At 33.3% G+C, this 12,569-nt stretch overlaps 1 protein-coding gene across 1 annotated transcript in view; it reads right to left on the minus strand.

Annotated features, from left to right (window-relative positions):
* The window catches only part of LOC104915113 (cytosolic carboxypeptidase 1), a 131,365-nt gene extending 118,833 nt beyond the window's left edge, over nucleotides 1-12,532 (minus strand). Inside the window, exons 1-10 of the mRNA XM_010725811.2 lie at nucleotides 12,337-12,532; nucleotides 11,848-11,994; nucleotides 11,451-11,582; nucleotides 9,598-9,691; nucleotides 8,116-8,153; nucleotides 6,110-6,318; nucleotides 5,488-5,665; nucleotides 3,162-3,253; nucleotides 1,951-2,067; nucleotides 776-1,486 (exon numbers count right to left, since the gene is read on the minus strand). Coding sequence (XP_010724113.2) covers nucleotides 776-1,486; nucleotides 1,951-2,067; nucleotides 3,162-3,253; nucleotides 5,488-5,665; nucleotides 6,110-6,318; nucleotides 8,116-8,153; nucleotides 9,598-9,691; nucleotides 11,451-11,582; nucleotides 11,848-11,994; nucleotides 12,337-12,532 — 1,914 coding nt within the window. The remainder of the gene's footprint in view (nucleotides 1-775; nucleotides 1,487-1,950; nucleotides 2,068-3,161; nucleotides 3,254-5,487; nucleotides 5,666-6,109; nucleotides 6,319-8,115; nucleotides 8,154-9,597; nucleotides 9,692-11,450; nucleotides 11,583-11,847; nucleotides 11,995-12,336) is intronic.
* Nucleotides 12,533-12,569: the final 37 nt, after the last annotated feature.

Consider the following 12,569-nt stretch of genomic DNA (forward strand, 5'->3'; position numbering starts at 1 on the left):
AAACAAAACAAAAAAAAAAAACTTTTTTATCACAGGAAAGAGAAGAACTAAAGTATCTTTCAACTATTAAATGGCCTATATTTGGTAAGACCTGAAGGGAACACTCAGGTGTCTCTTTCCAAAAATACTAACCCTGAACACAACAGGTTAGTGTATAGTTACTTTAGTGCTTCCTCCAGCTCCTCCATAAGGATGACAAAGAGAAGGAATTGCATTCACATACATTAGACTTCATACTTAACTTACAGACAACACAGAAAAACCTTCAAGAAAAAGAGCTAAGACTGTCAATACGCCTTCATGGCTACAGAGTTCTTGGTTTATTTTTAAAATACAACACAATTCCTTCCTAAATATGATATTATGTAGTTAAACACAAGCTAGAAAGCACGACACCTCTAGCGTTCACCTTCTGATTCTGAAGTGAAGTTAAAATGTGGAATTTTTTGAGTTTGGGTTGTTGTTGTTTTTTTTAATTGTTTTTAAATACAAACTACAAGATCTGGATGAGAGTGTGAAAGGGGCACAGAAAGGAAGATTACAAAGTAAACAGTATTTAGCAATTGTAACTACTGAATTAGAATTATAAATTAAAGACTCTGTTGTTGTTGACTTTGCACTGATTAATGTCTACTTACTTAACTTTCTTTGTTTTTTTCCCCACTGAAAGTAGTTTTAGATACAAAAGTGAAAACTGTATACACACCTGTTAATCTCAGCCTAAGGAATATTTTTTCAAGGAAGATAATGACAACAAAAGAAGTACTGTAACTTACCTTTGCACTCCATAAGGCCTTTCCAAGATAGGCTCCTTAAAGGGGGGTGGAATATGTCCAAAATAATCTGGATAGGCCACTTCTGAATATTCAGGAATAGATTTTGTGGTTTTCACCATTTCAATATAAAGATCGCAGTCATGAACAGGAGATACATCAGAAACCTCAAGCATCACTTGTTCCTCTGATGAACTAGATTTGGAATCCTCCTCCTCAGATTCCACTCCAGTGCAGCAGAATTTCCCAAGATGGACAGATGATCCTTCAAAAAGGCTACTTCCACAGGGTGAAACATGTTCACAAGTTTTACTACAAGCAAGTGGGGTAAGGCTAGTTTTGTTTTCTTTTTTTACAACACACTCTGTAGCATAATACTGATCATTTTCTGCAGTGTTTTGCAGACTGATTCTGTCCAAGCCTTTCACAATTTCTTGGCTTAGACACTGGCATGATGGAAGCATATTCCTTTGAATATTTTGCCGAAGTAAGCTATTGTCTTTGATACTATCTTTCTTTGGTAATTCCAGGAAAGCTGGCCTTCTATTGTACTCCTCTGTCAGTAATGGATTGCTCTCCTTCAAAGAAATTCCTATCACTGATGGATTTGTTTCAGCTAAGAATTCCTCTCCTGCTGTAGGAACCACAATAGGTCCACCCAGATTTGCATCAGGTACAAAAGGCTTTGGTTCCTTGGAAACTAAATCACATTCCTTAAAATATAAAAGAAATTTTAAAAATATGTTAAAAAAATAGACAAGCAATTTATCAGAAACAAATTTATCAAGTCAATACCATTCACCAGATATTACAACTAGCTAATGTCAAAGGGGCACAGTACATTAAGGACATACAAGACATTATTTATCTTCATCAAAAACATCTCATGTCCTTCCTTCTTATTTTACTATCTGCTGTGTGCAATAATCAGACATTGGATAAACAGTTTTCTATCTGCCCACAATCCTTTTCTCAGTCAGAATAAAGTAACACAGAACATTAAGCTAAATAACTCACTATATAGTCTCCCCATGCATAGCTCTAGAGCTACAAACTGTCTCTCCCTTTTTCAACTGGAGTAGCTCTCCACTAAAACAAACAAACAAACAAACAAACAAAAAGCATTCAGATTCAAGTTCCTCACAGTAAAGCCTGCACTGAGAATTATGTACTTTACCTGAAAGTTCTCAGTAAGTTCTGGGAAAAATTGCTCATACATTTTCAGATCTTCTAAGGGTCGCCCCAGTTCCTGTCTAGGTTTCAGTTTATTAATATCAGTTTCAATATCATCATTCTGAAAAATAAAGAGAACAAATTAATCTTGCTTCTAGGATTAATAAATGTCTAAACTATTAGTGTAATATTAGTAATATTAGTAAAAAAAAAAAGACGTTACTCAGTTTTTTCTTCCTTCAAGGCCATGCTTTAAGAGTGTGATATCACTATTTTAAAATTAGTTGAACTGTGCATTTCATCGTAAGACTTTAAAAGCAGCTTCATTTTAGTATGTCCAGATCTCTATTTCGGTAGAAACATCATAAACAAAACAAACTTGCTTTCATCCAAATGTATTATGCACAGACTACACTTTACATGAGATCTACACCTAACCTAACCTGACAAACCTGAAAAATGTGAAGATTTCATCTGACTTGCAGTGACAAACGTATAAATTGAGGAAAATACTCCTTACAACATCTCATGACTGCCTTGAATAGAAGTTGTCATTGCAGCCCATAGACAGATAATTCAATCAACTCCTGAATATACATAACATAAAAATGTAGAATAAGACTGTTCTGAATGAGCATCCGCTCATGTCCTTATTGGAACAGGGGGAGAAGAAAAAGCCCTTCCAAAAGCATAAAGCAGTGTGAGATTAAATCTCTATCTCTACAGCTGGCTGAACTTCAGTTACCTTACTGAAGCACTGACTTAGTCAATCTCATTCCAGAATAAGGGAAAAACTTAGAGCATCTCTTACAAATTGTACTGTGTAGGTAACTGTAAAGCAAGGGCTACGAGATATACAAGTAGAAAGCAGAATGCTGCAAAAAGACTTGCAGTGTCTTGCACCTGCAAAGAATGCTGCAGGGTTCACATGCACTTTTTGCAGTGTTTTGCTCTACTGTACTCAAGTCATATTAAGTGTGGAGGAAATATGTTTAAAAAAATATCTTGAGGCAAATTGAGCAGCAAAGGTTGACATTTTCAAGGAAACTCCAAGTTTCAGCACATATTTTAATTTCAGAAATTTGCCCTGAAAACCTTCTCAACATTATCACAGTATGTAAATCTATGGCTGTATAAACAATTAAAAAAATTTAAAAGTAATAATAACAAAATGTGATACCTCCCTTATGCCCATTAGTTTTGTCTCATACCAACCTTAAAATTTTGGTCCTTGTCATCTTCAGTTTCAATTTCTGATTCTGTTTCAGCATCATCGTTGTCATCACTTTCATCTACCACATCATCCACTACAATGTGAAAAGATTTTGTAAGGCAGATTACACATTTAAACCAATAAATATGCTTGAAAAAAGGTCTTTTTTTTTTCCTTTTCTAGTTATCAGTTGATTTTAAAAAGTCATCAGGTCCCATAAAGCCTTGCAAATATTAATCATTATCACTAGATTTAAAAAACAAAACAAAAAAAACCCAACACCAACAAAATGTTTGTATGATAATTCTGCAGACTCAACTTAGGACATTTCATTCCAGTTTAAGTCAGAACAAAGATCTTTGGCTTAAAGCAAAACCAAAAAAGAGTTTCCCCCCCAAAAACATAAAACAGTACATGACCTTTCGAATTATTTTACAGTGCAGACATATGGCATGACTTGAGCTCAGCACAAAACAAGATGACTCTGAAGCCTTTTCCCAGTACTTATGAGCATGTCCAAAAAAATCTGAGGTTCTTAGCACCTTTCAGTCATGTCAGTTGGTACTAACCAATTGACAGTGTGGTACAAAGTGCCCTGTACACAATTTTAGACAAGCCCAGAAGAATCTAATACTAACTAAAGAAAAGTAAAAAACTTATCACTGGAAACCAGCAAGGAAAATACTGAAGGTGAGTGGTCACTGCACCTGCGTAACAAAGGCTGGGAACTAAACCTTACTCCCTAAAAATACAGCAAGATGTTACATTCTAAACAGATGAAATTATTTATACTCTAATGATCAATTTCTAACTTACTTAGAGACTAAAGGACCTAGACACTGAAGGACCTACAACTTCATCCCTCATAAACTAAAGAAAACAAGGGAAATAACATAATTGTTTACACGGGACAAAAGAGCATCAGGCTCTCTAACATTACCTAGTTATATTCACAGATGTGTCACTTACAAGAGGTAAATTTCATCTTTTTCTAGACATTTTTTGGGTTGGTGGTTTTAAAGTTTTTTTCTTTTTATTAATGAGTGTTTTCCATGTAGGAAATCTGCTGACTCCCGGTAAAAAGCTCACTTAGAGGTTTACAAATTATATTGATTTATTAAGGTAATGTATTTGCTTTTACAATGCTGACTATACAAAATTATATTTTTAATAAACTCAAAGCCATACTCTCCAAAATTCTGTAATGCACTTAATGTGTGTAAATGTAAACAATGTAAAGCATTTTTTAACACAGAAGTTTTACTTAAAAAAAAAGAAAAAAAGGAAAAAAGAAAAGAAATAACTCTGTGAATCCTACTTCTACAAGTTTTCCAATCCTTTGGTTACAGATTTCAAGCCCATCAAGTAAAATATCAAGTCTACTGCAACCGAAAACAGATCTTCAAGAGAAGTTACTGTATGTACCAAAACATAACTTCTGTGGATTTTACAACAGTTCTAGATCACTTCCTATTCTGAAAGCAAAACTCTAAACACTTGCCTGAGTCATTCCTATACAAACCCGGAATAAATATTCGTCTTCTTTCACAGTGTTATCACACTTTGTTTTAGAAAATACTGTCAATAAGAAAACACTAAAAACCTCTTTATTCTAACTTCACCTCTTTATTTTGGAGTAACTTCCCCACAGCAACTTCATTATTTACTAAACTGTTTTCCTGTATCTGAAAATGCACTAAACATTAACTACCCAAAAATAACAAGAGGTAAGCACAATAGGGTGAACGTAATTCCTTCAAGGCACCATGCAAACATTTTATAGATGAGTGATGCCTAGAAGACTGCAGCAGTTCAAGAAAGCAGCTCTAATTTTCTCATCATGTAAAAGAAGGGAGAACCACAATGATTTAAAATCAATACTTTGTTCCAGTTTATCAGAATAAATAATAAATTAGGGCATACACATTTCTACAAAACAAGAAGCATACTATATTACATTTCACAATGATGAATATATATGATAAGTTAAAAAGAGTCTATGTAAGGTCAGAAATGAATACATACAGTTCATGTTTGACACTTCAAAGCTTGATGAACATTTTAAATTTTGATCACATTTTATTTCCTATTTTTATGTATCTCCAGAAACATGACCAAATATGCATAGACAAAACTGTCATCACTTAAAGGCTAACATTAGAAATTGCTGCTCCACACTAACAGCCAGAGAATCTTTGTTAGCAGAGAAGAATCTCACCAGAGCCCAGGTTTTAGCAGTTAAAAATCACAAATAACTTCAGTTGATTACATCTTGCAAATGGTAGCTTTAGACATTTTCAAAGGAAAAACATTACAAAATTACCATACCATCCGGAGGCAAACTGTACATTTGAGCCACAGGACCACTGGAAGGAATAATTGGGAGTTGGAAGTGAAAAGCACTTTTAATAGTTGGTAAAGGAAGACGGTTTTTAGGAAAACATTTTCTCATTATTAGGCTGGATGTGTTGACAAGTGGATCAAGAGTTCTTACTGCAAGGCACTCCTATTAAAAGAAAAAATAAATGAAGAAATGAGCATCTCACAAACCAGTAGTCAAATTGCATTAGTTTCTAAAATCCAATCCTAACAGCTAAAATATTTTACTAGAAATTAACTTAAAAATATCTATGTGCCTCCTTTGAAGGAGAATTTCTGTTAACTCAGATTCATCTTTTTAAAATGCAGACTTAAAAATGAAGAATCCTTTTTTAAAACAAATAAAATCAAGACATCCTCCCAGAAATAATCGTATCTGAGTAACAGTAAATATAAATTTCATCCTGTATCCTTTACTTCTGCTGTAGGTAAATAAAGAAAACTACCATTGCCTTCAAGAGTGAGCATGAATATCAGAAAAAAACAACAATAAATTCGAAGTCAGAATATGTTTCTAACTCTCAAGAGACTAAAAGAACAAGAACAGCAACAACAAAAAAGAGAAACTTACTTGTGAAGTGTTGTAAAGAATTTTCATCCCATTTGCATCAATGAATGCTTTTCTTCCCAATTTGATGTTTGTTACACTCTTAATGCACTGTAAAACTCCTTTACGTATCAGCATATATCTGTGTCGACTATCATGACGGTGCCAATCAACGTAAATTGTTAAAAGCATGTGTACGTATCCTCTATCTACTGCTCTCCTGGCATTTGTTTCTTTATTAAAAAAAAAAAAGGAAAGTAAATTAAAAACTCAGCAATTACTCCAATATCGTTACGTCTTCAGCAGTACTTTCCTTTCTATTTTTAACTGACTTTTTTTACACAAGTACTGAACTACTTCATCAAAGGTATTACTTCAGCCACACTTGGCAGTGCATTATATCAAAGTAATAATCAAAATTCTAGCAAGTGTGTTTCCATATTTTTGAGACACTTCTTAGAAGCCCTATTTCTTCCCTGATTGTCAATATTGCCAAACTTTTAACTAACTCAATCTAAGCCACACATACATCAGCCATGGAAGAGAACTTCTTGTTTAACTACTTTTTACAGTTGGAAGTATACATATCAAAGTGTATAATAGAATTTATAATGGGCAAAATATTACTAATAAAGAAGTGATTAGGAAAGTTTCCATACGTATTTCTACATTGTTAAAATGAATCTAGTATCTAGAATCTAGTATCTAGTTATTCTTGCTCCAAAATGGAAATAAAGTTAATGATTTTCAGACAACTATTTTTTTTTTTCATTTAATTAAAATCCATATTGGAATGTGAGTTTGGAAAAAAGTACTAGAAAAAAAACTTTAACTAGAATATACAATGTAATTAAGTATCACTATAGAGAGCAAGCATAGGAAATACTACTCCAATGAAAACTAACTAAATGATCAACTCCAATACCCTATTAGTTCTTCAGAATCATACTGCATGTAATTTCTACAGCTTATCAGAATAACAATGTGGATTACACTGAAAGGTAATTGTAAGGCAATGTCAGATAACGAATTTAAAAAAAATGTTTATCAGTATCCAAGCACAGTGTAAGTACAGCAGGTAAAACAAACTTCCTGCTGTTTGTAATCCATATGGTACTGCAGCAATAATCACTCACAAAAACACTTGAACCCCAAATACAACACATGAATTGGCCAGCTGCACTCTACACACTAGAAATTCATAAATTTTTCCTTTCCTGAATTTCCCTGGGAGGAACCCCCATATTAGTAAATATACAAATCCATAACACCAAATCATCACTCTGATCAAACCCAAGAGAATTCAGCACTGCATAATAAGCAGCACAGTCTTTCCCTCTTGTACGTCTGAAACAGTATTCTGAAAATATAAACATGCTTGAGCTCTTACCAAACTACTAGAACAACTAAGAATGCTGTATCTTTTATGCAAGAATGTTTTTAATCCCTTGTCAGTTATAACCTGGTGCAAAAATCAACAGTGATGGCATTTGTCAGTTATCCACTGCCATCAGCCGACACAGCCAGTGTCTGAGAACAGGTCTTTGTTTTGTTACCCCTGGTAGCACTTCATGGACATCACCAACAGGCTTTCTTTAACATCCTGTTTATCAGAAAGGTACACAAGAAACCCTCTATTTTCCCCTGGCATCCAATAGATATTTTCAAATATTTGTATGGAGAAGATGCATATGAGATAAGCTACAGATATCTCGTCTTAAGAGCTGAGATGAATGAATACAAAAGGTTATTTCTCCACCTTGCATCCAGACCAATTCTATAGAAGTTGTGCAACCTTTCTGCTGCAGAACTGAAGAAACAGTAACTAATATATATATACACCAAAGAAAAACTGAAGTACCAAAGACTGGAAATAAAACTCTATTTTTAAACATCATATCCATTACTTTGTTTTGGCCACAGACTTAGTACTAATTCTACTATTTTTTCTATATAAGCACACATCTATATGTTTATACACATACGTATATCTCAACTAAACAAATAGTTTCTTGTAGTCAAAAACTTACTTGATTTTAGCAATGCAGCAAGTGTGTCTAAAGCAACCCTGTCAACATAACAAGAACAGTCAAACAACAAACAGCTAGTGAACTTCATCTACAACATTGCAAAGCTATAAAAAAAAAAGTACAGCTAACAGATTTCTTTAGCATCTACCTAAATGTTTTCCTGGTTGCATTATATCACAGACTTGGCCTTAAAATTTTCATTTTATTAAAATATCATGCATCTTTCTTATATCTGCTGGTGAAATTTTAAAACATCAACACTACATAAAGGCTCATTCTGCAAGAAACAGTATTAAGTGGCAATGCAATCTTTATGAGCTATATTTCAATGGATATCTTTAACATCCATGTTTTTATCTTAGCAGTAGAGTAGGTATTTTGTAAAATAAAAGAAACTGCTTTAGAAAACCATCAGACAAAATGGGCAGTTTATGAATATAGGGGAGTAGTGCTCATCAATCTGTACTACAGTAAAAGATCACAAGTTTTTTTGCACGTAAACATCTTGTCTCAACTAACTCAAGATGTACAACTAGAAAACTTACATACTGATTTTTACCCTCCTTGTAAGGATAGACTTCACACATCTGAACTCAGGCCATAAACAAGGATATCAACATTACTCACATCATGGAATAGTAAGTTCATGTGTTTAATTTTAGCTGGGGCTTAAAAGGGCAGTGCTTGTTTTTATAAAACATACTCCACTGACCACAAGTATCATCTGTTTTAGATAACATAACAGAGTTAGAATATGAACAACAATAAATTATTATTTTGTTAAGCAAAGAAAAAATTAGTTTTCCCACAGGTATGCATTTAGAAACCTTCCTAGTATGTAATGAAAAGGCTATTTTCAGTAAGATTGTTTTTATCCTAAATAAAAACACTTGGTTTTATCCTAACCTCTCCATACCCACATTCCCTTGCACGCACACACACACACACACACACACACACAACAAAACAAAAAAAGGAAAAGTTTAGAATAAAATACCTAATGCCACCATTTTAAAGTACCCAAAGAATTTTATTTGTTTTTACACTATATTTATCCTGGTAGATAATGGTGCTTATTAATAGCTTTGATGTAGTACACAAAATTCTCCTACACTAATGCCACCCTAAAATCACAAAGAAGATTTGGGAGCCAATTCAACAGACAAAAATTGATGGGATTATCCTGATCAGTTATTTCTTATATCAGGATAGCAGGTAGCACATGTACAGCTTGCTTGCAGACGTACTGGAGGTAAAAAAAAAAAATAACATTCGTACTCTTTTACGTGGATTGTAACCAGACATTAAAATATTCTGTGTTACTCTACTGGATAAAACAGTCAGATTTGTAGTTCTCCTTCCCAAATCTTTTTAAATCACAAATGTAAGTTGCAACTGATATCTCTAATATTCCTGTTCATTAAAGAATTTAAAACACATGTAAAGTTTGCTTCAAATACTATATAAAGAAACATTACTTACTTCATAAGGCTAGTGTTCTTTTTACTAAAAGGTCCAATGATCTTAAACATCAGTTCAACGACTCCATTCTTTCCTAAGGACACTGCATTTACAGCTGGAAGAGTTTTAAAAAAAAAAAAAAGAGCTATTTTAATACAATATAACAAGAAAGGCAAAAGAAAATCAATATACTCAAACTAAAATCCAGGCAATTACATTCTGAAATACAAAATTCTCATGACAACTTGACACTAGTATTCACACAATCACTGTACAGACCTAATCCTTATAAAACTTTCAAAATAAAAAAACCATAATGAACAAAATATTACTGCTTTACAGATAAAATCAAACTATTCCTAGTGCATGCTTCTGATTCCTTTGTTACTAAGATAAATCATTGAAATGATTTTTTCTTTATGGAAAAAAAATTTTCCACATTTTATTGAGAACACCACCGTATGTAAAATTTTGAGACTATCAGGATCTATGATTTGATAATATCCTTTGGCACCAGGTTAGAGAGGTTTACCCACCAGTATCTGAAAGTCAAGCATTTGCTGTAAAAGACAAAAATGCCAACCAGCATTGCCCCATTTAATCTTTCCTGAACTAAATGTTCCGCATGCAGATTTTCAGAAAATGAAAAATAATAATAGAATGAGAAAGGCACTAATTAAGAGAAATAGTGCTAAGATTGTTGTTCAAGGAATGCACACTGCATAGCCTATACAAGCACAGGAATTAAATTGCCAAATAAGCTCAGCAAGACACAGCAAAATAATACGACCGCAACTAAGCAGAGAGCAAACTTCAACATAATAAATGCTGCATTAGTGGAATTCAGTACTTGAAGCAACTTGCAAAGTCATCATCATTAGCAGCACTACTACAATACTCTTAAGTTAATTAAAATTAGCACTCTATTCAGTAGCAAGCAGAAAGAAACTGTATGTAATGCCACCCAGTAAACTGAAGTAAACTACTATTTTTCCTGCTTGTAAAGAGTGGGAAATACAGAAAGATAGAGATGATCTAAACAAAATCTGAAACAGAGACTCCCATGTTCAGGCTAAAGCAAGTTTTCAGCTAAGCTATGTGATTAGTTCTATTAACTTCTCCCACTTAAAAGTATTTCACCTCATTACTTTACTGCTCAAAGGAAACAAAGCTTCCACACAATGTACTGGGTCTTTACAAATTCTACATGCTAATCTTAGAGGGCATCAAGTCAACTCTCTCAGAGGAACGTGATTATGTTTTCACCTTCAGACATGTATTTAAAAGGTTAAACGGCCATTTCAAGTTAAACAGAAAAATCTTCAGCACACTTGAAGAGGAGTAAGAACCTCTCTATTTTCACCACTTCCTACTATCCATACAAACAATCAATTAGGCTTTTATGGAATAGTATTAGTTCAACTGTAGGACACATACACAGAAAATAAGGGAAAACTTAAATAGAAGAAGTAAATTCCTAATTTAACTTAGCAGCCATGAATTAAAATACAGTGAAAAGCAAAAACTCATAGGCACGTATAGAAGTGTTTTTGCATGTACAATGTCAACATTCTTGGTTCAGATCATAAAGTGTCAGCATTTATGCAAATGAGATGCCCTCAAGTTGCACATAACTCATTACATGAGTTAAACTCACTGTACACTGAACAAAAAAACAAAGATATGCAAGAATACATATGCTTCATAGATTTCACTAGACCTTTAAGCAAGATGACAGTACAAAAATCAAATTCTTGGGTAACATGGTGACAAATCATTTAACATTAAACAAGTATTCAGATGCTATATTTTAACCATGTCTGCATTAAAAAAAAAATGAAACCACGAGGGAAAGAGTGATCTGCAATACTTACAGTTAGTTGAATAAACTCTTAATACTTGAAGACATGGCAATATTAGCCTATGGTTCTGCAAATTCTGCTTCACTAAATTCAGTGTTATGTTCAAGGCACCATTAATTCTCGCTTTCATGCCAATCTTTTTGTCTAACATAAAAAAATACAAGATCAATCAAATCAGTTCTGAAATTATCATTAAAATATGAAAGTTAAATGAACTGTGAATTCTTGCAAGTGACAACTTAACTATGCATGTCTATTTTTACAAATTTTTCCTTCCCTCTAATCTAGTCCTCCTTTTTTTCTCCTCAACCACTTCTGAGAACATGGATGCTTCAACAGAAAAAAGGGAAAAAATTTATTATGTTTCCACCACAAAACCGCAAAGTTACTTAAATGTATTGATTGTTACCTTTTGGACCAATTTTTGCAAGAAGGGTATGAAGAAGTACCATTAATTCTTCATTTGGTGGAGATTCTTTGCTTGCATTCAAAAGCAGCTGCAACAATATCTGTGTCCCTCCTTTGGTGACCAAGATGTTTGCTCTCTGACCACCACCTGGTAATCAAAATTCATTTGAGGCTGTCATAGCCAAAGAACAGTTAAATACCTAAACTATAATTATCAGAAAGAAAGACTTTCAATAGCAATGCTTGTAGCAATATTTTCTTCAAAGCTGACTGCATAACAGTAAAAGCATGCTTATCTTAGACTTATAGGAACAGAAATTACTTATGGATGAAAGCGTATTTGAAAAGTCACTTCATTCTTTATTTACTTTTGATTGTCCCAAAGCACATAATAATGCATATAGCCTTAGCAAACTTCAGGAAGAAATAAATAAACAAATTCTGCAGAAGTATGTAAGAGTACAATCACTGTTTGTTAATAAACACTTACCAACTGAGACTAATTCAATGAGGATACTCAATATATTTAGAACAGTTTGAGGATCTCTTGTATTCTGCAACAGAAATAAGACATATTTCTTTGCTTGATTTAGAAATCTAGTATTGTCATAGACATTTGAAGCACAAAGAAAATTGCCCACACAAAAATCAAGCAGAACTTCAACTGTTACTGCCCTTATAACCATCCCACCTGAGTTTAACCATAAAACCTATTAAAATCTA

Source organism: Meleagris gallopavo, chromosome Z (assembly GCF_000146605.3).
Source record: "Meleagris gallopavo isolate NT-WF06-2002-E0010 breed Aviagen turkey brand Nicholas breeding stock chromosome Z, Turkey_5.1, whole genome shotgun sequence".
NCBI classification, from domain to species: Eukaryota; Metazoa; Chordata; class Aves; order Galliformes; family Phasianidae; genus Meleagris; species Meleagris gallopavo.